Raw genomic sequence first — 24,839 nt, 5'->3', positions numbered from 1 at the left:
CCCGTGTCCCCTGCATCGGCAGGCGGACTCTCAACCACTGCGCCACCAGGGAAGCCCTACATACTTATTTTTAAATTAGGCAGAATTAAGATTAATTTTATTTTTAAAACTTTGCCATGTCCTCTGAAATCAATACTAAACACAAAGATCTGTTACCATTTATCTTCTCCATATCTCTCACTGAACTGGCTTCCTGGCAATAAAATTCTCTTTCCTGGCTGGTCAATTTACAATCCTAAGGTCTTGAAAGGAGGACCTTAGGGTCATCCAGGCCGTCTCCTCCTTTTACTGAAACGAACAGGGAAGTCAGAAAACCTGCTCAAAGTAACACAACCAGTAAATGGAGGAGCCAGGGTTTCAGCCTATGTCTTCTCACTGCAGGCTTGTAATTTTAGGTTGAACCATATGAAACCTCTGAGAGCCATACATTGCTTCTCATGTGAAATATTTGAACAATATCTCATATGTTTTGTATGGTCCTGCAAACTGGCACAGAGCCTTTTGTAGAGTAGGTATCTGATAAACATTTGATAAATGAATCTTGGGTTGTTTTTTTTTCTTTTTTTTTCTAAGCCCTTGTGTAAATCAATGCAGGGAAATCTGCAAGTTGCTAAGTACAAGCAGAGCTGCCAGATGTGAGCTTGGAGACTATAGGACATGTTGCAGCCAGGCGGGGAAGGAGGAACTGTACATTACCAACAGTTATTTGGCAGCATCTGACCTAGCTGAATACCGACTTAGGAAGAGTTCCAGGGGAAAACAGCATATGGCCCTGAAATCTGGTACAATGTCGCATATACAGTCAGTTGGCCACCCCAGGCATATGAACCTGGAGACAGGACAGGCTTGGAAGAGAGTGACTCTGTGAGATTAACTCAGATGTTATCTCCCACAGGAAATCCCAACGATTTATCTGGAACGCTTCAAGGTGAAAATATCACTGTGTAACATCTGAACCATATTTTGTAGAAGAAAGCATGCAGCTTATAAAGCAGAAGATTTGGATTGGACAGACATTTCTTGCCACAAAAAATATCACCTAGAATTACCCCATTTTTCTTTGTTTAAGTCACAGAGTTAGCTGTGAGCATGAGTTCACAAGTGGCTGAGCTGGGCAGCTGCTAGTGAATACCATGCCCTCATAAAAATTACAAGCAATGCCCTCTCTGGGTGGACAAATTACAGGAGAGCATCTTTCCTCTTGGCTGGTCTGGATTTTAGCTTCTCCTCCAGCATTGGGCCCGTGCCTTTGCGCAGTGCACTGACTACACAGCCATACCCAGCTGCCCTACCCTTAGGAGCAATTCTCATCTAGCCTTTTTTTTACAACCAACCAGCACTCTGGGGAGCCAACAATTGCAAATAATTATCTGGGGAAATCAAGGTCAAATGGCTTCTTAAGTGCACTTTTACAACACACATCCAGCAAAAACCACATTAGGTGATGAGAAGCGAAGTGGGAAGTGAAGACATAAATTAGTCCTCACCCAGATTCTAACTATCAAGTCTGGAACAATGGAACTAGGTCACACATGTTCCATTTCCCTGGGTCTTTGGCCAAAATGGCCAAAATGGCTGCTGATGCCTGTTCACTCAACACCAGGCCCGGTTCTGGGATATTTTGGATTCAGACATACTTTACCCAGACAACAGGGGTAGCTTCCTCCCTCAGTTCCTGTGATAGTTTGCAGCTTTTTCCTTTAATATTTATGTTTCCTGGTGATGGTTGCCCTCCTGACTACACACAGACATTAGTAGTTCAGTAGGAAGTAACTGGGATGCCATTCCAGAATGCTTAGATTCTTACCATACATCTTAGCAGGATTCTACTACCAACATTTTAGAAGATAGCCCTAAAGCAATCAATTACGTCAGGAGAAGGTAATTCATTATAACAAAACTCCAACAAATCAGAAGCAGGGGAGTCAGAACTTCCCAACTAACCAAAAACAGTGTCTCCCTCTCTCTGTTTCCAAATCAGCCAACAGGTCATTACAAAGCACTGAAAATATATTTGGTCCTTGGAAAGCAAATAGGCAAAATCATAGGAAAAGTAGCCATTAGGAAAAAATTTTTTAATCCATAGTTTTCAAGGTATCCTCCTAAGAGGCCCAATTGTCTCTATTTCCCACAACTACAGTGTTGTAGAATGAGCACTGGAGTTGAGAATCATAATCACAGCTACTGTAACATCCCATGGGGAATGTGATTGCCCATAGGAAACCCAGCTCTTTCTCTGGAAAGCTAAACAACTGTATAAGTACATATGATGGAAGAAAAGCATGTAGTCTGATAAGATAGTTTCGCCGGAGCCAGCTTCCAACCATTCTTCAGGACCCAGCTTAAGTATCATCTCCCCATGGAGAGCTTTCCAGAGCCCTAGTCTAGGTTTGTTCCTTCTGCTATGCACTTCCAAATAAGTGATTTCTCTGTAATATTGTTAAACAAACTCTGTAGTCATTACAAGATTAATGTCAGTCTGCCTTCCCTGCTAGCCTGTCCTGTGTGCTGTTTTATCCTCAATGCCCAGGAAGCTGACTGCATGTGGTAGGTGTTTGGAAAATAGTCATTAAATGGATGCAGACACGAATGAATCAAACTTCTACTACCTTCACCATGCTGTACTAAGGTGGGAAAGGAAGGTGTATTTATTAAGGGAAATTTTTTTAGACATCACAACGTGCAACGTAAAAAGGATTTTTTAACCCAGGTTTGATCACAGTATACAGTTAACGATTACACCTCACTCCCTAAACATTTCTGTCACTCAACACAGGAGGACTGTTAATAGGTACTAACATTCAGATTCAGCTAAATTCCGTAGGTGGGATAACCAGTCTGACTGAAGTGATTTCTTAAATTCTACTTATAGATGCCCAAAGCACACTCTAGCAAATGGCATATTATAAGACAAGGATTGTTAATATGACAGTCTCTCAGTTGGTTCATTGATTGGAATGTAATAAAAGTTGAAGCTTGAAGTTAAAGGATGACCAGTTAACTCTGAGTAGAGAGCCCCTCTGGGGCCCCAGATTTTCCAGCTAAGACTGTTCAGTTGCCTTCATGTGAGGCCACCAGAGACGAGGCCTCAGTAAACTTCTCTATATCTGTTGACCAGGAGTTGGCAGCACCACAGTATATATTGAATCACCACATGTCAGACTGAAATGTGATTTCAAGATTGCCAGTTCACTTTCTTTATTATTTCTAAATACCAAAATTAAGAAGTACAGACACCTTCTTGTATATTAAAATAACAACACTAAAAGCAAACTGACTTCAGAATCAGTCTTCAAAGTGTGCTTTGTCTCTGAACTAATCTCAAATGGTTCTTTTTTCCAGGTTAAGGACAACATCAAAAATGTTTCCACACAGCCTGCATAACTTGAAGAGGTATTAATAAGCTCAAAGTTAGTGTGACATAATCAAATTGGATTTGGTTTTCCACATCAGCTAACTGGTATGCATTTATTTACATCAGTTTTTTTTTTAATATCAGCTGAACTTTTACTTGCAAATGACTTCAGCACTCATAGAAGTTAATGATTTTTGATCTTATTAAATAGAAATAAAGGAGTTGGATGAGACATAAAGAGAGACTTGTTTGGTTAAATATTGCTCCTGAAGTATCAAGGTTTCTCATTTCAAAGCTAATTTTCAAAATACAGGTCATAGTTCTGGACTGATGCCCACCCTGGTGGCAATATGCCATCACTCAGTGCTGGTACCATTTGTGAAGTCGTCTTTCTTTCACAGCACCGGCATTGGAGCATCCCTTCTCCCAAAGCCGGAGAGTCTCATAGTCAGGGCTAGAAGGATGAGATGGGGAGGAAAACACTAACAGATAATCTGGGTATTAATAATGTTCCCGGGGAAAGTGATAGTTGAGGGAAGAGAGAGCGCGCCAAGCATCATGGAAAATCTTGATATTTGCACAATGAATCCATCCTTGAGGAAAGACTGGGCCACTCTTCATGCCTTAAGGAGCCATCTAACCTTTCCTCATCTCTCCCATCTATTTATAAGGCATAAATCAAGAACCTCTTAAATTAGTCAGCAGTTTGATCCAACTGCTCCCCTACTCTCACAGTAGCTACCAGCTATTTTTCCCACTCGTATTTGAAGAAACCATCATCACTCATTCATGTGACTAGATTTTACCAGAAAATAACAAGTGACACATCCTCACGGGACCACAGAAAGACGAGCTGCAATTGTTGAACCACGCCTCTCAATTGCTATTTCTAAATCAGAGCCTCTCTTGGGTTCTGTTTAATGGAAGACACACATCAACTTTTCTCCTGGCACCCAAGGTCACAAAAATATCAGACACTTGGAGGCAGCCATAGTAAATTCCATGAGACCCGACAGGCCACAGTGAGGCCAGTGAGGTCCCTGGGAATTCACATCAGGGGATGAGTACTTCAGGGGGTTCCTTCTTGCTCTTTGAATGACCTCCACAGGATCTCACAGGCAGGATAGATTTTTTTTTTTTTTTTTGAGGTCCGCGGGCCTCTCACTGCTGTGGCCTCTCCCGCTGCGAAGCACAGGCTCCGGACGCGCAGGCCCAGCGGCCATGGCTCACGGGCCCAGCCGCTCTGCGGCATGTGGGATCCTCCCGGATCGGGACACGAACCCGCGTGCCACCAAGGAAGCCCGGCAGGATAGATTTTGATGAACATTTCCATAGGAGTGGAGTAGATGGTGGGTGCGGGTGGGAGGGATGGCTTATCACCAGAACAGGATTTTCATTTCATTTTGGATGGAGAAGCATTTCTTCTTTATCTCTAGAGATACATGTAAAACAGCTTTTTTTTTTCCCCACAGTCTGTTTCCTGACTCTGACCTCAAATCAAGGACAAAAAGGGGACAGAGCTGCCTTAAAAAACCTTTTTCTTTCTGAAGCAAAATGTATGTGTGATGGAGGGTGGGGGGCCGTGGGGGGAGGCAGAGAAATGTGAGTTTGAATCAATTCACAGATAGCTCAGAAACTGATGGGGCCTTCCCGTATCTTCGCGTGACACCCTGCAAAGTTGTTGTTGTATGCTCTTCCCCACTGCTTTGCTTATCATTTATGGTTCATTAAATGCCAAAATCTTTCTTTCCCAAGGATGCTCTTTTAACATAACTTATTTTAGTTAACCAGTTATTAATGTTTATTAAGTACTAGGACTTTATATATATTATCTGATTGAGTTCTCCCAATGGCCGTATGAGTTAGCCACAAGTACTATTCCTATTTCCACAGACAGGAGAGAAAGGCACAGGGAGGTTGAGTAACTTGCCAGGAGGTGGCAGAGCCGAAGCTCAAATCCAAGACAATCTGACTTTAAGCCTATACACTTAAATGCCACTCATGCCCTTTCCTCAGACTGATATGCAGTCAAGTTAAGGATTCTGATAAGGGGGAAGGAACTGATATTTCTTGAGCCTCAAATGAGTACTAGCTACTGTGCCTGGGGGCTTTATAAGTCTTTCTCCTAAAACCTTCTCCATAACCCTATATGGTAATTATCAGCATGCCCTCCCCCTCCCCTTCACTGTGTTGAGGTTCAAAGAAGTGTTGTGCCCGAAGTCACAAATCTAGGCAGTGACAAAGCCAGCCTTCAAACCTATGTCTGTCTGACTCCAACATGACAGAACATTGGAGAAACCATAGCAATCGGCCTCCGACAGCAAACAGAGATGTTACATTATTATGTTTCCTTTTGGTTTTGCTAGGTGATGCATACTTCTGTTTCTCCTTGTGGAGGTTAAGTCTCCTTGTATCCTAATTTTGAAATAACCCATAATATAGTAGACTATTTTTAAGTTACAGTATTCTATAATTGAAAAAACATAATAACAAGGGTTGGTGGAAGTGTGCAGAAATTGGAACCCTCATACACTGCCAGTGGGAGTGTAAAATAGTACAACTGTGTTTGGAGACTATCTGGCAGCTTCTTTAAAGGTTAAACATAGAGTTAACCATTTGATCCAGTAATTCCACTCCTAGGTATGTACCCAAGAGAACTGAAAACCTACATCTACACAAAAACTTACATGAATATTCACAGCAGCATTATTCATAAGAGTAAAAAAGTAGAAGCACCTCACAGGTCCATCAACTGAGTGGATAAACAAAATGTAGTTTATCTACACAGTGGAATTATTATTCCACAATAAAAATGAATGTAGTGATATATGGTATAGCACGGATATACCCTGAAGACATTGTGCTAGGTGAAAGCAGCCAGTCACAAAGGACCACATATTATATGATACCACTTATGTGAAATGTCCAGAATAGGAAGACCTATAGAGACAGAAAGTAGATCATTGGTTCCCAGGGGTTAGAAGGGAGATGATAGCTAAAGAGTAGATGGCTTATTTTGGGGGAGGTTGATAAAAAAATGTGCTAAAATTGATTGTGGTAACAATTGCACAACTTTCTCTATGTACTACAAACCATTGAATGGTACACTTTAAATAGGTGAACAGTATATTATGTGAATTATATCTCAATAGAGCAGTTATATATTTATATTAAAAAACTGCACCATGAAAAAAACCAATATTATGTATTTGATAGGCTCTCAAGAAATACCTACTGAATGAATGCACCAAAGCACTTTATGACTATTTAAAAATAATACTAGTTTATTTAAATTCAAATATGTCTTTTAGGAATGGATAGTTTATTTTGCAACAACGTTGCATAAACTATGCCCCAGACTCAACTGTCCCCTGAGGTGAATGCTGATAATACTGACATCCCACGAGTGCTGAAACATGGTCCTCAGTGGTGAAAGATTAGCAATGGCCACACCTGTGGAGGAATTTCCCCTCTGTTCCAACAGGACCAACTGTGGTGAAAGAACCATCTGTGGCTTGCTGACAATAGGGATGCCGCTGAGTGTTAACTGATCTCCCAAAACCCTCACTGAGCCAAACCCAGACCAGCAAGAATCTCTAGTGTGACTCAGGGCCACCAGCTAATGAAGGTATCACTTGGGTCCTGGAATCCAGGAAGATGAACAACTACCCTTCCTTTGTTACTTGAGAAACTGCCAAGAGCAGGTCCCGGTAGCACTTATCTATTTATGGTCACCTTTGAGGACAGATGAAAGAGTATGGGGAAAACATCAATAAAGGCCAGAGTAAAAATAGAAACCAATATTCAGGGTTGAAGGGGAGGAACACAGAATAAATCGAAGTCCAAACTTGAGATCCAGTTGAGGAATTAGCCTGGTATGAATGATTAAAGAAAAGCCAAGAAAAAAAAGCACCCAAATGCTGAGTGCATTGAAGAAAAACAAGGTAGAGCATTAGTAGATTTAACAGCAAAACAAATGAGCTCAACAAACAAGCTCTGCATGAGTTGATATGGTCCAGAACCTACCAATGACTAGACATTCCCTTCAAGGAATAGTTTTCAAGCCTTCCTCATCAGGGAACAAAAAACCTCTCAGGGATACTTTAGAAAGCATGTATTTTACGACTCTTAAATTCTACAGTAACAACAACAAAATAAGTCTTGGATTAGGGAAGTTTGTTTTGAGGACCCTGTGTGAAACAGAAGTGAAAATATGGTACCAAACTGGAATAGATTATCTGAGACATGGAGGCTCAAAGATGCACATGTGCTGTGGGCTGGCTTCATATCTCCAGGGATTCACTGGTATTATTTTGGAGAGAATTCAATCCATTCTACAAGAAAGCATCCTTGTGCAAAACAAATCACAACTACAAAGCCTTGTGTAAAGGTTAGGAGTTTTTATATATGCTATTTCGTTCTATTTCTAAAACAACTCTGTGAGATAGATGTTTCACAGATGAGGAAGAAACTGTGGCTCAAAGAAATCCAACAACCTTCCCAACTAATAAGTGGCAGGGATAGGATTCAATTCTGGGTCTTCAAACTTCTTAAACACTATTTTCTCCACTACCCTACACCTTTCCAAAGTAAGACTGTAATGAATTTGTCCAGCCATGGAAGGCCTTCAAGAATGAAAGACTGACATTTTGATAGAGATGAAAGATCACTACAAAACTAAGCAGACCAGAGGGAGAATATAGCAAGAGTAACGGGAGGGTACTGGGCTTTGGAACATCGGCAAGTCAGGGGACCCTAGGGCAAGGACTATGTATGAAACACTAGTCAAAATAAAAAAAGCAATATCTACCGTTACATCTAGTCCCCTAAAGCCTACAGCTTCTGATTTATTTTGTTGTCTGTACTTGGTGAAGCACGTATAAGAAGATAAGAATTTGGGGATTTTAGAATGGAACTTGTCTTAACATTACTCAGTGCCTTATTTAGACTATAAATGTTAAAATGTGCTCCCAGAGTGGCCAACATTGCCATAGCCAATAAATAAACAAAACCGAGAAGAAAAATAATGGTAATAGCTTTCAACATCTCTCATACAATTCACAGAGATGAGATCATAATAAAAGTTGTGGTTGGTTTTGCCACTTATCTTTCATTTAATATAATTCTCAACCATAAGTCTTACTTTTGGGTTTGTGGGGCAAAATTTCCAATTGTCTCTTCCCCTACCAGGAGTAACAAACCCATCTGGCTAAGCTCCTATCATTGACATAAGGTAATGACATAAGGTAATAAAAGGTGAAACATCCCTGTACCTGGGGGTCCCAAGGAAAGGGATCCCTTGCTCTTGGAAACTTTTCTGAATCTGTCACCAGTCATGGCCACTATATAGAGGGACTGCAGGCTGCAAACATTTCAGAAAGAAATGTTGGGTCTAAATCTATTTGTGGTGTTGACCCATCAGTTACCAAGTGGAAAGAATACTGGACAGAGAGCCAGGGCCCTGTATTCTAATCCACTCTCTGCCATTAAGTAGGTAGGTAATCTTCACCGAGGGCTTTCCTCTCTCCTGGCCACAGGGCTCTCATCTGTAAAATGAAGGGCTCGGAGTAGATCATCGCTGAAGAGCTCTCCAGTTGTAGGATATTTTGCATCCCCACCGCACACCACCCCTCCTCTGTTTGATAACCTGTTCTGGCAATTTCATAGCAAGTACCTGTTTCTTGGTCACAGTGCCATCCACAGGGTCCACGTATTCAAAGCTGTCTGTCTTCGCCACACTGTAGACGTGGCTCCCCACAGCAAACTGCTGGCCGATGAAGGACTTGTCTGTGACCAAGGCCTCCAGGTCCCTCATGATGTAATAGGTCGTCTTGGGCTCTAACCCCTCGTAATCAAACCTGGAGAGGGGGGAGCAGGACACAGGATAAACACAAATCGAATCAGAGAACCAGCAGCTGGGTGGGCCTCTCAAGGTCATTTAATCATTGGTTTTGTTTAAAGAAGAACAGCACAGAGAAGCATCTGCAGCTGGTCTCCCCTCTTCCCCCTGCCAGCCCTCCATTCATTCCCCACACAGCAGCCAGCATCATCTTGTAAACATCAAATCGTGCCAATCCTTTCCTTTAAATCCCTCCAAAAATGCCTGTCACGTTGACAGCAAGAGTCAAAACCCTAACCACAGCCTACAAGGCACTGTGGGATCTGACCTGCCCACGTCCTTGATTTGACTCTGTCCCACTCTCGCTCTGGTTCACTATGCTCCAGCCACATGGGCCCCCTCTCCAGTCCTCAGAGACACTTTGCCCTTTCCCTTCGTTGGGCCTTTGCTCTTGCTATCTGTTTCCTTTCCCTGGTACAATCTTCCCCAGGCTACTCAAATAGCTGACACTTTCCCCTCCTTCGGCTTTCAAATTTAGTGTTACCTCTAGAAAGTGACCTTCTCTGACCAGTCATCTAAGGTAGCTTCCCTCTATCTCTCCCCCGCCTCTTATCATCCTTTATTTCTTCTTTTGGTAGTTATCCCAATCTGTATTTACTTTGTTTATATATTTGTTTCCTTATTTCTTGTCTTTGCCCCTGAGTACTGTAAGCTCCAGGAGGGTAGAGATCTTACCTGTTTTGTTCTCTGTTGCTTCTGACAAGTAGTGTTTTTTGTAAGTAATGGAATGAAAGATGGGAGGATGTGAAGGAAGAAAGGAAGGAGAGAGAGGAATCAAGGCAGGGGAAGAGGGAAGGAGGAAGGGAATTCAATGTACCATAAAACTCTCTTGGAAACTTGGAAGAAATATCACAATTGTTCCATTAAAAAGAAGGTCCCCCTAGCCAAGAACATCAAATATAACAATGGGGCTGGGAGGTGATTAGGGAAAAAAAAAAGACTAAAAATAAAACTTATCTCATTTGTTGTTGTGGAGTTTAAATATGATAATGCATACCAAGTAGTTGGCACAATGCCTGACACCAGTGCTTAAAACTATTAATTACTTTAATTCTTAGTCACTACCATAAGGAAACTGGAGGGTCTTTCCCGATGTCAGATGGTTTTGACCAAGTCCTTATGGCACACCCAGGGGGCTCTGTTTAAGAAGGAAGCCCTAGGTGGGGCAGCTGTGCTCATGCAGCTCTGGTGGGATCTCACATTGGGCTCTCTGTAAACAGGAAAGAAGGTGAGTTCTCACAGTGAACTAAAGAAGGAAGATCTGAATAGTTGTTACTACTTTTTTCCACCCAAGATCTTTTGTGACTTCAGGAGACAACAGGGTATTGGCCAAAAGGAATGATACTGTGGCTAACAATGGGTCCCCCGCACCTGCATCCCCCCTCTCTTCTGTTCTCTCTTACACAAGGTGTGTGTTCTAATCCTAGATTCTCTTTAAAGATTACTTTTTGGGAAGGTAAAACCTAGCCAAGCAGAGAGGGGCAGGAGGTTGGGATAAGAGGGTGTAGCAGGAGACAGAGAGGCCCTGAAAGAGATTCAGAAGTTGAGAAAATACACTAATGTGACAGGTCACATCCAGTCTATGGCTGAGGTCATCAGACCAGCTGCCCAAATGCTCATCTTCATGCACATGCAGGTTCTAGCCCTACCTTCCCCTCACTAACCCCCAAAAACCCCTCTGACCATCACCACCACCAACACACTTTCGAGGAAAGAAATTTCAAAATGGAGAATTCCTTCTGGGGTCCACTCATACAAGGAAAATCATCTGGGTTCTCAGATCCAACTTGCTCAGTATTAGTTAAGCCAAAATTGTTTAATTATCTCCTCCCCACCAAGAAAACAGTCAGGCTAGAAATCATTTTCTTTCACAAGCACTTTTAACCGACCTTTCCCAGAGGCTGAAGGAAATGTTTAGTTTCATTCTACCTATTCCCTCCTGCCTTTTTCTTTATCTCTGTGATCTCCTTGTACAGAAATCTGAAACATAATTCAAAGTCCTACAAGAATTTATATCTCCACTGCATTATATTCTCTAATATGGTATTTGTTATGAAAAAAGTAATTGTCATGTAACCTCTTGGCCACAAAAAAATGAACTATATTACAAATACACTTATCATAATACCATGTCTTCAAAATGCTGGCAGAAAGCTAGATAGTCATTCCACAAATTATGAGGAACACATCCCTGACTCAAAGCGATCTCACTAAGCCAGAGGTTGGCAGTCATAATATATTTTATCAGGTTGGATTTTTTGGAGCAGCTTCAGGCAATAAAACGATTTGCTGTGCCAATTGGTCCCTTTGGTATGCCAAAAAAGCCCACACGGATCAGGATTTTTGGCACTTGTTAGAAATACTAGTGAATAAAACAAGTTCCCACCTGCCTTGAGAGTCCTTATTTTATAACACAATGAATAATTTGAGGTGATTTCCCGGCTGTCACATCCTCAGCCTTCTTAACTAAACAGGAACCAAGAATATGATGGCGCTGTCTACATTTCCCACAGTACTGCAGTCTCTTTGATTTTACTGAAAACTGTCACAGCCTTCCTTATTCTCTGATATTTATCTAAGTAAATGACCTCTTAAGAGAAGAAACAATCACCTTATAAGGGAAGTCTAAAGCTTTCTTTCTGTCCCTTAAGCTCTTGAAACGCAACCAAACATCCAAAGTAGTTAACTATTCATAAGCAAAGCCAGTGAGGCACCGTCTCTGTTTTTAGTGCACAGAGAGCCGCTGAGACTACCCAAGGATTCCCTGCCCTAATCCCACATTCTCCACAGTTAACATCCTTTCCGACCACTGCTCCCCCTAAACCATGGCTTGGTACTAGCATATCTAGCAGGCAGCCACACAGCCAGAAGACTCTGCCCCCATCGCTTGCTTCAACAAGAGGAAAGCGGTAGAAACCCCCAACCCTAAGCTCTTTGCCACTGACCTTTCCCCTCCCTCCTTCCCCGGGTAATATTTCTTTTTTCTGTAACTCCTTTCATGGGGACAAAACTTTAGCAAAATCTGGGGCTCCTGAGCCATGTGGTCCCTTCAGAGGATGCCAGCTCAGGCATCTTGGTCACGGTTTGGGCCATTAGTGGGAGCGTCTGTCTTTGCCTCCCTTTCCTTGATAATTATGGGTGGAAAGCCAACAAGGAAAGCCCCCGGTCTGACTGTACAACTTTCATGGCCACCAAAGGACCTTTCAAGGTTCTGTAGTTCAGATTCCCTCTGGGGATGGCTACCCACCGTACAGGCAGGATGAAAAGATGACAGAGGGGTGTCATCAGGGGAGGGGTACTCCTTGAAACCACTCCTACCACCTCTCAGGGTTATCTGGCTCTAGCGTCTGTGCTCCTCAGATCTTCCTGAAAGATACCTCCCTCCTAAGGTTCTAGCCCACTTTTTTTTAAAAAAACCTTCTCTAAGAGCAGTTTCCCAGGGTCCATACGGAGACACTTGTCCTTCTCACCTGCAGTAGTAGTGGCGGCCAAATTTGGCCCAGTGATCTCGGACAATTTCCTCCACACTCTGCTTCCGGGCAGCGATAATGGAGAGCCAGACCAAGACAGCCCAGAGGCCATCTTTCTCCCGGAGGTGATCAGAGCCTATGGGAGAAAGGAACAGTCTGCTGAAGATTTGTTCATGGGGGAAAAGTTAAAGCTAAATGAACTATGAAGACCAGTTAGCACTTGAGTGTTACATTGAAATGGTAGGATATATTTATCTATTGTGTGAAAAACATGTCCCACAGGGCTTCCCTGGTGGCGCAGTGGTTGGGAGTCCACCTGCCGATGCAGGGGACGCGGGTTCGTGCCCCGGTCCGGGAGGATCCCACATGCCGTGGAGCGGCTGGGCCTGTGAGCCATGGCCGCTGAGCCTGCGCATCCGGAGCCTGTGCTCCGCAACGGGAGAGGCCACAACAGTGAGAGGCTCACGTACTGCAAAAAAAAAACCCAAAATACCAGGTCCCATAATAAACTTGCATTTCTAAAAATATGCAACCGAAATTCAAATAACATAAAACAATATCAAAAAGTAAAATAAAATCCTGGAAGTTGTTGAAAGGATCCAAGAGCCAAGCTGACATCACATCTGACTAATGGTATCGTTCATTCAGTAAATATTTGGTGATCCTTACAGTACACCAAGCATTGGTCTAGGTACTAGGGATACGGCAGTGAACAGGATAGCTCTTTATTCAACAAGTTTGAATTCAAGTAGGCGGGGAGGCAACAGAAAAGTAGATGAAAGAAAAACATGTGTCAAATAAGGACAAGAGCTATGAAAAAAATTAAACGGGGTGATAATGTCACAGAGCATGATATCAGCAAAGACTTCTTTACTAGAGCAGTGCAGCTTACCTAGAGTGGTGTTGAAGGGTACTCCCTAACCCCACTCTACCTGCCGAAGATATGGCCACCCAGAACCTGTGAATGTGACCTTATCTGGGGAAACAGTCCTGCAGATTTAATTAAGTTAAGGATGTTGGGGTGAGATCAGCCTGGATTATCCAGGTGGGCCCAGAATCCAATGACAAGTATTCTGAGAAGAGAAGACACAGAGAGGAGAAATCCAAAGGAGCAGGTTATGTGAAGACAGAAGTGGAGATCAGAATTATGCTGCCACAAGCCAAGGAAGGCAGGGAGACACCAGAAATTGAAAGAGGCAAGGAAAGATTCTCCCCTAAAGACTTCAGAGGAAGCATGGCTCTGCCAACACCCTGATTTGAGACTCCTGGCCTCCACAACTAGAAGAAAATTAATTTCTGCTGTTTTAAGCCACCCAGCTCTTGGTAATTTGTTATGGCAGCATTAGGAAACGAATACAGGTAGTCAGGGTCAGCCCCACTGAAGTGATGATATGTGAGCTGATACCTGAGAAGAAGGAGTCAGCCATGCAGAGATCTGGGGACAAAGCACAAAGTCCCCGAGGCAGGAAGGAACTGGGAAGCTTATTCCTCTAGCTATTTACATAGAAAGAGAGGCAGCTCATATTGTGGCATTCACACGATAAAGTGTGCAGGCTAAACAGGTAGCTTCCTGTGCAAAAAGAACCCAGAGGAATATGTTGGAGGCTCATTTAAGCATCTGTCTATTGGCCAATTGTAAGCTCTGTCCTGAATACAAAGGAATGTGTTGTAGTGCAAGAAAGGTGATATAATGGAAAAAGCATGGGGAAGGCTTTGGAATTAGGGTTTAAAACTAAACTCTTCTACTACCCCGGAATGTGAGAAGTTATCGCAAAGTTGTTACCCTTTCTGAGCCTCAGCTTCTCATCTGTAAAATGGGGACACCATCACCCATCTTGTTGGGTTGTCATATGAATTTAATCACACTCAGTGGGTAGGCTCTGGAGTCAGATTGTTCAAATTCAAATTCTGGCTCAGCCACTGACCTTTGTTTGACTTGCTGTCCTCATCTGTAACATAGGGAAATAATAGCCCCTCCCTCATGGGTTACTATCATGACGAAGTAACTAAATATGCCCAGGTATTTAGATCAATGACTGGGATGTCACAAGTGGTTGTCTTGTTGATCTTATTGGTAATTCACATAAAGTACCAACCTGGTGCTGATTCCTCAAAACGTGCTTTGAGGCAAATTGTTCTCAGTCATTCGTTTAATTTTATCCTCTGACTCTAGCTACAGAAAAGTCTTAAGACCAGGAGACTGGGACCAGGGGTTGGATCATTTCTTCTTGCAATAGAGCAATAAGAATGGACAACAGTACTTGGGTTTCAGGGCTATGAAACATAGAAACTCAGAAAGGAAGACCCAATGACACAGAACTGTTTAAACTTTGAAAATGGGCTGAAACAATACCTTAGTTAAGTTAGGCAGCTTTGAGAACTTCTCACCAAAGCTATGGACCATTTATACTTCTTGGTACATTTGCAGTGTTAAATGTTAAAAGTTTTTCCTCAAAAAGAAAAACATACAACCTTGAGAGGACAGTGAAGATACTTAAAAGGAGAAATGATCAAGTCTTTGACTCCCCCATACACTGGTCAATGGTCTGCTGATGACACTTTTAGATGTCTGGTTGTGAGAACCAGACATCTTCTAGTTAGACATCTTCTAGCCTGAGAAGACCCTGGGCTTTTAATCATCACAGCATGGAGTGACTCTACTCCCATCCAAGGAACTCTGCACACTGCTACAAAAATGGAAGAAATTTGGAAGATGCTGGGTTAGCTCCATGGCCTAGTGCAAAAAAACAAGTCTAGGAAGTCCTGCCCAGTGGGATAATTTCAAAATCCTTTGTCCTTTTACAGCTGAAAAAAAATCACTTTTATTTACTGTCTAGAGAGAAATACCTTTTTGTTTTAAAACACGGGCTTTGCATACTTTGAATCTCCAGCTGGATTACATTACCTAGAGACAGACCCATTAGATGAGAAGTCTGACATCTGCTAAGATGTCATAACTTAGGGGAGAGAGACATAAAGTTATTTTAGCAGAATCAAAAAAAAAAAAAAAAAAAAAAAAACCCACACAAACTGCCACCTCAACCCTTTGTCGCCAGCCACATAGTAAATTGTGAACTGGCTTGGATATTCTCACCTGCAAGTTAAACATTGCCCAGATTCATAAGGGGCCAATGATCAAGCAAAATTAACTGTGCTCTTTACAGCTGTTTGAGGTGGGGATAGAGACACTGATGACTTGCAATTACACACACATGATTCCACTGAACTCTCATAATGTGCTTTAGAGGGGGCTTTGGGGAAACAACTCTCCTTTTAATAACTCTAAGGCAAGTGAACTATAATGCTGTATCCGTGACAGATAAATTCAACAGGAAGTGCAGAAAATACAAAGGCATCAAATGGTTTCCTAAAACCCCACTATAAACAGAGTGAAAATGGATGCAAGAAATGCTGACACTATATATGACAGGACTAACAGACTTTATATTAAAAATGTTTTTATAAGTTAATCAGAAAAAGAGGAGCCCCAATAGATAACTGGGTGGATAGGCACAAATGAGCAATTTTCAAGAGAAAAATATTAACAGTCAAAAACATTTGAAAAAATGTTCAATCTCACCTCAGTCAAAGAAAAGTCCATAAAATGGAATCCCATTTGGGGGCTTTCAAATTAGCAAGCGTTCTAGGGGCAGGGGAACACCCAGTACTAGCAAAGTACCAGTGTAAATGTGTACAGTTTGGTGGAATAATTTGGCAATAATAATCAACAGCCTTAAAATAGCAACCAGCTTTGGACCCAGCTATTCTATTTCTTAAATTTTAGTCAAAGGGACATTCACTAAAGCAGTTTAAAGAAGAGAGAAAGTTGAAGAAATAATAAAAAGGAAAAAAAATTGTTTTTAAAAGAGGGAGGGAAAGTTGAAAAATGAATACTAATTGTTAAAGAATAGGAAATTGTGGAAAATCCATACAAAAACTTGTGTAGATAGATAAAATATTGAATAAGAATCTTTGGTAACACATGGAATGATGTTCATCCAATTTTAATAAAAGTTAAAAAATCAGGTTACCAAAAAAGAGTATTCAGTATTTTTTTTGTAGAAAAACACATTTAGATATGTATTTATGTGTGTGCACAGGTTATCAACAGGATACACACCCAGCCGTTAACAGTGTTATCTCTGAAGCAGTAGAATTGTGGATGTTTTGCTTCTTTTTCCTTTGCAGTATTTCCACAATAAATGTATGTTATTTTCATTATAAGAAAAAAATAAAAACTTTAAAGTTGTCAACAGTGTGTACAAATTCACATTTGAAAACATGAAATCCCATCTACCAAGGGTTAGCTGGGATATTAAAGGGATCAACACCACTGATGAACAAGTGATGAATTTTGAACCTATTGCTCATCCCATTTCTTAGATTGAGTAATAGCTATTTAGAGCATAGAGACTGTATATGACTCCCTCGTGGGGCTCACAGGTTTTGGGATTAGGTTCAGGATGTACTGTAAGGCTTTAGGACTTGACAGAAAATGAGAACAGGGAAGGCAGTGCACTGCTGAGCTGTCAACATTAGGCTTGGGGGAAGCTGGGCTTAGGGGATATGTTTTGTTCACCTCACAGGGAGACTCCACTAGCAAGGACAAAGCTTCAGATTCATCCCAATAGCCCCTAGGGCATTTCTACTATTGCTGACCAGGCACGAAGAGGGGCTCACTCAGCCTGTGTTTCACTCCCTATCTTCCCAGGCAAAATCTCTACACTCTGTGAACAGTTAAACAGTTGTTTGGGGAAAAACAAATAAAATAGCTCTTTTACTTCATATATTCACAGCTGCTCCATCTTTAGAACATGAGATTCCAGAAAAAAATTCTTTGGCACTAATATTTATACATGCATACTCTTGCCTGTACAATTTTTAATAGATTTTATATTTTAGCGCAGTCTTAGCTTCTTAACAAAATTGAATGAAAAGAACAGAGTGTTCCGTAAGAGTCCCTGTCTTCACACAAACACAATCTCCCCACCATCAATATCCTGCACCAGAGTGGGCTGTTTGTTACAAATGATGAACCTACACTGACACATCATCACCCGAAGTCCATAGTTCACATGAGGGTTCACTGATGGTGTTGTACATTCTATGCGTGTTCACAAACATATATCCACCATTCAGTATCATACAGAACAGTTTCACTGCCCTAAAACTCCTCTGTTCTGACTATTCATCCTTCCCTCCCTCGTAGCCCCTGGCAACCACTAATCCTTTTATTATCTTTATTGTTCTGCCTTTTCCAGATTATCAAATAATTGGACTTTTTAGTTTGGCTTCTTTCACTTAGTAATATGCATTTAAGGTTCCTCCATGTCTTTTCATGTCTTAATAGCTCATTTCTCCTTAGCATTGAATAATACAGTACAATTTTTGAAGTTTGCTTCCTCTGGATTTCTGGCTGGTGGTGCAGCCAGAGCTTGCCACCTGGTTCAGAACACTGCAAGAAGCTTTAACCCATATTTCCAAAGCCTGTAAGTACCACTCAACTGTCCTTCCTCTATCCAGGCTAGCCCAGCCCGAAGCCCACTCAGACTTGCTTTGACCAGCCTGGAAAAGCAGTCATCCCCACCCAGATACCAGAAGGAAGGGGCTCAGCTCTCCCTGCCACAACTCCAGGAAAAACTGACACCAAAAACAGGTCTATTTTTTTCTTATCAGAAACATCCCTACTCTTCTATTCCCTAAAACTAGACTTTGAATTTTCTCAAGCTTTAAAACCATATTACTTTGAGCTAGGCAGTACACCAGTAAGTATACTGACATAAAAGAAATGGGGGGAAAAAAGAGAGTACTCAATCTCAAAGGAATTTTCCTCAAATGGAAATGCCAGCACGGGCAAATCAACTCAATAAAACACCACACATGTTACTAAAAGATCAAGTCATCTCAGCTGAAACTCAGATCAGGAAAGTCTGAATTTGTCATTTGGGAAAATATAAATCATTATGCACCTGTTGCCAACTCCAAGCTAGAAATAAGTTAGTGGTTCTCAACCCAGGCTGCCCATTAGAATCTCCTAAAGAACTTATTAAAAATACCAATGCTCAGGCCCCACCCTGGACCAATAAAATCAAAATTTTTGGCAATGGGACCCAGGCATCAGTATATATATATCTTAATTCCTTGGGTAATTTTTATGAGCAGCCAGAGTTGAGAACCACTGTTTTAAGAGAAGCCTACTCAAAACAGTCCCATATCGGGGGCAGATTACTTAGGGGTAGTGAATTAGGCCTCTTCCTCTATTTGCCCAAATTTGGCACTAAAGGAAAGTGGTCATTGGTCTCTAGTTCGATGGATGCCCCTGGCCCTAGTCAGGGGGGGGCCCTCTCACCTGAGCCAGCTTCAGTATCATGGTTTTCCCCCACCTTTTGTCTGGAAATCTTGTGAGGGCCTTGCCAAATTTGGGGTAACCAACTCATCCTGGTGTGCCTGGGACTTTCCCCATTTTAGCAGGAAATGAACAATGTCCCAGGAAACCTCTCCATCCCATGCATACCAAGGTGGCTGGCCAGCTGATAAGGAAGGCCACTTGCTTAAAGAGGTTCCTGACGGTTTTCAGGATATGTGCATATACAGCACGTACCTAAGCACACATATTTCCTAGAGCCAGAAACGATAGGAAATATACCTGTTTACTTGCTCTTGATGCAGAATTACACAGCAAGATAAATTCCATTTTTGGAAGAATAACAGCAAGGCACCAGGCACTTCATTCAGTACTTTATACATCTATTATCTAATTTTGACAATTTGATAGCTTCTCTTTACAGATAAGAGATTGAGGTTAGATCATTTGTATGAAGTCACATGTCCACTAAGGGGTGAAAAGAAGATTCACACCTGGGCAGTTTGGCTCCAACGCCTGTGGATATAACCACTGCTGGAAATGCCCAGTAAAGCCAGGGGTCCTCAGGAGCTGCAATGAAGCAGATAAAATGCCCCAGGTGGTTAGACCTGAGACAACCCTTCTGAAGATCTGGGTGATGGATTGGTATTTTTTCCTCCTCACACTAGACATTCAGGAAAAGTTGCCAAATTTCCCTTTACTTCTCTCCTATCGATTTACCCTTTTCATTTACAAATGAAGTTTTCATTAATTTGCAGTGAAATTCTTTCCATCCTCTTTTTATCCACTCAAGGACTTGTCTTTTCAAAATAGTGAAGTCATGAGGGAACACTGGGAGGCACCCCTTGCAGGGAATCGGAGATTTGAGAACATGCTATTGAACTGTGACAGGTTGTTGTTTTTGCTGGTTTTTTTCCGTGTCTCAAACTGCTCATGTTCAGCTCTTTAAATCTGGCCAAAAAGCAGGGCTTATGGGAAAACTGTCACTTTTCCATGCTTAAAAAGAAATGCTTCTTGGGCTTGGGTGGCGCAGTGGTTGAGAGTCTGCCTGCCCATGCAGGGGATACGGGTTCGTGTCCCGGTCCAGGAAGGTCCCACATGCCGCGGAGAGGCTGGGCCCGTGAACCATGGCCGCTGAGCCTGCGCGTCCGGAGCCTGTGCTCCGCAACGGGAGAGGTCACAACAGTGAGAGGCCCGCGTACCACAAGAAAAAAAAAAAAAAAAGAAATGCTTCTTAAACAATTAATGCTCTAAAATGTTTACAATTGGAAAACAAAGCTGTCCTGCATGTAAGCGGGTCAGAGCCAGCTGTCAGCTCAGTAAAGGTAGGATGGCAGTAACCGACAGTGTAGCTCATGCTGTGCTGTGGGCATCCTGGCTCCCGATGCTATGTAACAATAAATTTGATGATGATGATGATAATAATAATAATAGTGTTTGACACAATAATGCAGCCGGGCTCTTGGCTAGTATCCTGACCGTTGCAACACCCTGTAAACTCCATGAGGGAAGGACCCGTATCTGAAATGACTCATCATTCTATCCTGGCCCTGGCTCATAGAAGGTGCAAAGTAAACCTTCATTGAATGAGTAAATGAATGATTAGGTGAAACTCTAGTATGTAGTGTGATTCATCAGATTCACTCCTCACCAAAAGCTAGAAGCAACCTAAAAAGATATATGGGAAAAAACTTTATAGATCATCCCATTGAACAGATTCAGCTTACAAATGAGGAAAGTGAGGCCCAGAGAAGTGATCTGTGTAAGGAAGTTCAATGACAGAGAGGGGGAGTCAAGGTCTAACTGGGTCTAACTGGGACTGTCATCTCCTGGTGCTGTGCTGCTTACATGACACCATTCTTCCACGTCTCTGGCATGCATTCCATCCCCATCTAAAAGAATTAACCAGATGGGAGAAAAGGACACCTTTGGCATGTCCTTAAACAGGAGCAGCAGAGTAAGACTGGGTTTGAATCCTGGCTCTGCCGTGTGAACTTGGCCAGTGGTTCGACTTTCCTCTCTAAGCCTCAATTACCTTATCTGTGGTCATTATGGTCCCTAGCTCATTTTAGAGTCAAGAAGTCTCAGTGAAATGACATATAGGAGGCCCTAAGAATGTACTTATCACTCAAGAGATGCTCAATAAATAACAAGTATTAGCGCTGTTTCATTAACACAAGCTCTACAGCAGCCAGGCCATCTATCCCATCTATCCCAGAGGAGGAGAAAGCGTTAACTACGTCAGGGCTGGTCAGCTGACGCTTGTCCCTCACAGGAGCAAGCCAAAGTACGGGACAGTGGGACCTCCTGACTCGTATGTCCCATCCCATTTCTTTGTCTCCAGTGCTGACGGAAACAACACAACTCTCTAAGAATTGTTCCTTGCTTAGTCATAAGCTGAACCAGAAATCTCTCCAGCAGGTTTAAAGCCTGCACCACAGGGTTGAGGACCTGTCACTCTTTAGGCATTGTACTTTGTTCTCAGTGGGGCTACCTGGCACCTGGGAGAGAGCGGCAGGGGAAGCCTCAAAGCACAACTTTAGGGACTGCATCTTAAAATACCAAGGGATGGGCGCCCTTGTTAAAAGCCCCCTAGTAGACACTGTGAAAGGAAACCCTTAGTCTGTTCGGAATTCTTCAATCCGTGAAGATTGAAGAATGATTTCCCAGGATTCCCAGTCCCAGCATGCACGGGTAAGTGTGGACACAGCTTCAGAGGGAGGCCCCATTCCTTTCTTTCTGCTCCACACTTTGGTGTCACACAGCACCCCCTCTTGCCACTTTTCATCATTGAAAGGGTCAGTGGAACTGGAACTGTGGCGACCCCAAGAAAAGGTTTTGTTTTGTTTTGTATTTGATGGAGACATTCTTTCCACTCCAGGTGGGAGCTCTCTTTCCCAGCACAGGGGTTGAGAGTTTGTAGAGGGTCCAGAAGAGAGTTTCAGTTTTCAGAGTTTACAAGGAGGCTCTTGGGGAGTGTCAATCACAGCACCTCTGTGCTCTGGCCCAGCCTAGATTGAATTGCACATGTGCACACAGCCTGTTTCAACTTGCCCAGCAGAGAAATTGCTCTCCTTGTGCTGATAATGCTGTCATCTCAGCCTCCTCACGTCACATCTGCTACCCAGCCAAATTTACACAAATCGGCCAGAAATAAGAGAAAGAAATGTGGTAGAACCTCAAAAATCTGAAATTCACAGATATATGGGCCTCCTTCTCTGGCCTAGAGACTGGACAGATGTGAAAACTGCCAAATGTAGAGTTAATGATTATCTAAATAGGGAACGAACTAAAGCTTTCCTTTATTGCACCTTAAAAAAATCTGGTATTAAATAAAAATAACTGTATAAATAAGAGACAGTTAAACCTATTCAATATTCAACAGCACTCCTGTGAACCTAATCTTGAGTTAGGATGTACATAGTTCATGTGTGAAATACAGACGAAGAAGCAGGTATGGAACTTGAAAGTGTTATATACTGTTTAACTGTTAGGGAAAATAAAATGTCCATTTACAAAGCAACCGGAGAGTAAGTCAGTAATATAAACCATAAGACAACAGAGCAGAGAATGTCTCTGCTAAAGGCTGTAAGAAGATGTTTATATACAAAAGATCACTAAAGCTGGAACCTGGCCACTATTGAACACGGCTATTTACAGGTAATTGTCAGCAGCCTCCACTCCCCCCCCCACCCCCCGCAGGAAATAAATAGTTAATAAAATGAATTATAAATACTTAACAGGATTTAAATTTTTTAATCTGTTCATTAACACAGGTCTTGGGAATGAATTTTCCTAGAAGCACTTTGTTCGCTATTAATTTGTGCTAATAATGATGTGATAATTGAAAGTACCAAAAGTTTATTTCAAAATTTTATATAATTCCAATTTTAATATCATTCATAAAATCCTCCCTCACCGCCTTCCAACTGGTCTATATTTATGTGGTTTTGTTTTTATGAATTCTCCCAAATCTTGGGATACCCTAATGCCCAGATTTCCAGAAATACAACCACTCAAGAATGATAAAAATATAACTACTAACAATGCAAAGAAGAAATACCAAAATGGAAATTCTTTGTTTCTTCCTCCCTTCTTTCCTTCCATCCATCTTTCCATCTTTCCAGCCTTCCTCCCTCCCTTCCTCCCTTCCCTCCTTCCTTCCTTCCTTCCTTCCATCCTTCCATCCAACCCACAATCACTCAAAGCCTATCATATATATAAGAAATAGAGCTGAGCAAGAGAGACGTGGCCCCTGTCCTCAGGGCATTTACGGTTGCATGGCAAGCAGAGGGATCCAGAAAAATCTCAAAAGACTGGAAAGATACTTGAGATTTCCTGTGATTGAAACACATACATACTCTGGGCCTCTTCCTTTTGTTCTAGAGACTGGAGAGATATAAAAATAGCCAACGTCAAGAGCACCAGACTGTACTCCAGAGTTCACGGTGAAAAAAGTTGGTGTGACGATGAGGGACAAGCCACGTTGGTGCCAGGAGACCTGGATTCAATTCCAAATTTCCAGAAAGAGATGGATGTATACAAAAGGCTTAGCAATGCCCCCAGCACATACTAAGTGCTCATTTAAAAAGATAATTGTTATTATTGTGAAGAACTCAACAGACAGCACTTTCTTGGAAAGAGAAAACATTGTTCTATTGCCTGATTTTATTTGGCAAATTTATATGGCTATTGACATTAACTTTTTAAAAATACATAACAATAGTAATACTCAAGATGGTGGTCAGCTTGGAGGTCTTCCAGGCATTCACAAACAGAGCAATTCTTTGTTATCTGTAAAGGGACAAGCTTTGGCGTGATAATTCATACACTCCCCAGATGGTATGACTTCTTACAAAACTGATGACAATGAGAGCAACCAATAGAGCATCATCAACAAATTGCCCCCAAACCTCAAAGTTTTTGGTTTTTTAGCTCTTAGTTTTAGTATTTTAGTACATCCCCTTTTGTGTATGGGAACAAGTCCAGATTCCTTCCAATTTGGAACTTGAGAAAGTTAGTCAGAATGCCATTTAGATGAACAGCTTTCTTCTGTTTAAGGATTTGTAAAATGTTCTCCTTTCTCTCGGAAAAGAGTTTTCCAAAGCCCTTCCCAGGAAGTGGATGAATATCTGGTTTTAGCACAAAAGATGATTTGGCTTCTGAAATGACCTTGGTTCTTTGACAGAGCAATAAATATAGGCTTCCTATTGTCCAGGACCTGCACCTTTCCACAGGAGAGAAGCCTGAACTCTGATCCTATCACCAGCTTGTTACCTTGGAAAGTTCTGGGAGCTCAAGATGCCAGCTGATTTTCCCCTGAGGGAAATTTCCACTTAGGGTATATCCTTCTCTTGGGCAAAAGCTTGGCGTTCCTGAGCCTGAGGCAGATCCATATTTTCAAGGCTTCTTGGCACTAAACTATGCTTTCCTAGTTGGTACACAGCTCCATGCCCCAGGGGCACTGAAAACGGCCTCCACTAGAGAAAGCTTTGATAAGTTTTAGAAGTGTCTCCCTAGTCTCAGGTCTAAAATCTTTCCATCTCTCTGCTTTCTCCTTCCTTAATTAGGTCACTTAATTTTGAGAACTATATCCCAAGGTAGATGGGGAGCTCCTGTGATCAGCTGACTTTTACAGGCTGGAATTTAAGGGGTCAGAGAGACCATGTGGCTTGTCTGTAGGTGGCAGGTGAGGGTCTTGATCGTAATCATCAGCCTCACATTCCAGGCCTCTAGACTATAACCGAACTT

At 42.1% G+C, this 24,839-nt stretch overlaps 1 protein-coding gene across 1 annotated transcript in view; it reads right to left on the bottom strand.

Annotated features, from left to right (window-relative positions):
• The window catches only part of PGM5 (phosphoglucomutase 5), a 193,260-nt gene that overhangs the window by 42,812 nt on the left and 125,609 nt on the right, over positions 1-24,839 (bottom strand). The window contains exons 9-10 of the mRNA XM_007466766.1: positions 12,725-12,860; positions 9,030-9,213 (exon numbers count right to left, since the gene is read on the bottom strand). Coding sequence (XP_007466828.1) covers positions 9,030-9,213; positions 12,725-12,860 — 320 coding nt within the window. The remainder of the gene's footprint in view (positions 1-9,029; positions 9,214-12,724; positions 12,861-24,839) is intronic.

The sequence above is a fragment of the Lipotes vexillifer genome, unplaced genomic scaffold, assembly GCF_000442215.2.
Source record: "Lipotes vexillifer unplaced genomic scaffold, Lipotes_vexillifer_v1.1 scaffold948, whole genome shotgun sequence".
Classification (NCBI taxonomy): Eukaryota; Metazoa; Chordata; class Mammalia; order Artiodactyla; family Lipotidae; genus Lipotes; species Lipotes vexillifer.
Note: the sequence above shows the minus strand (reverse complement) of the source record. Positions and strands in the feature narration are given on the sequence as shown.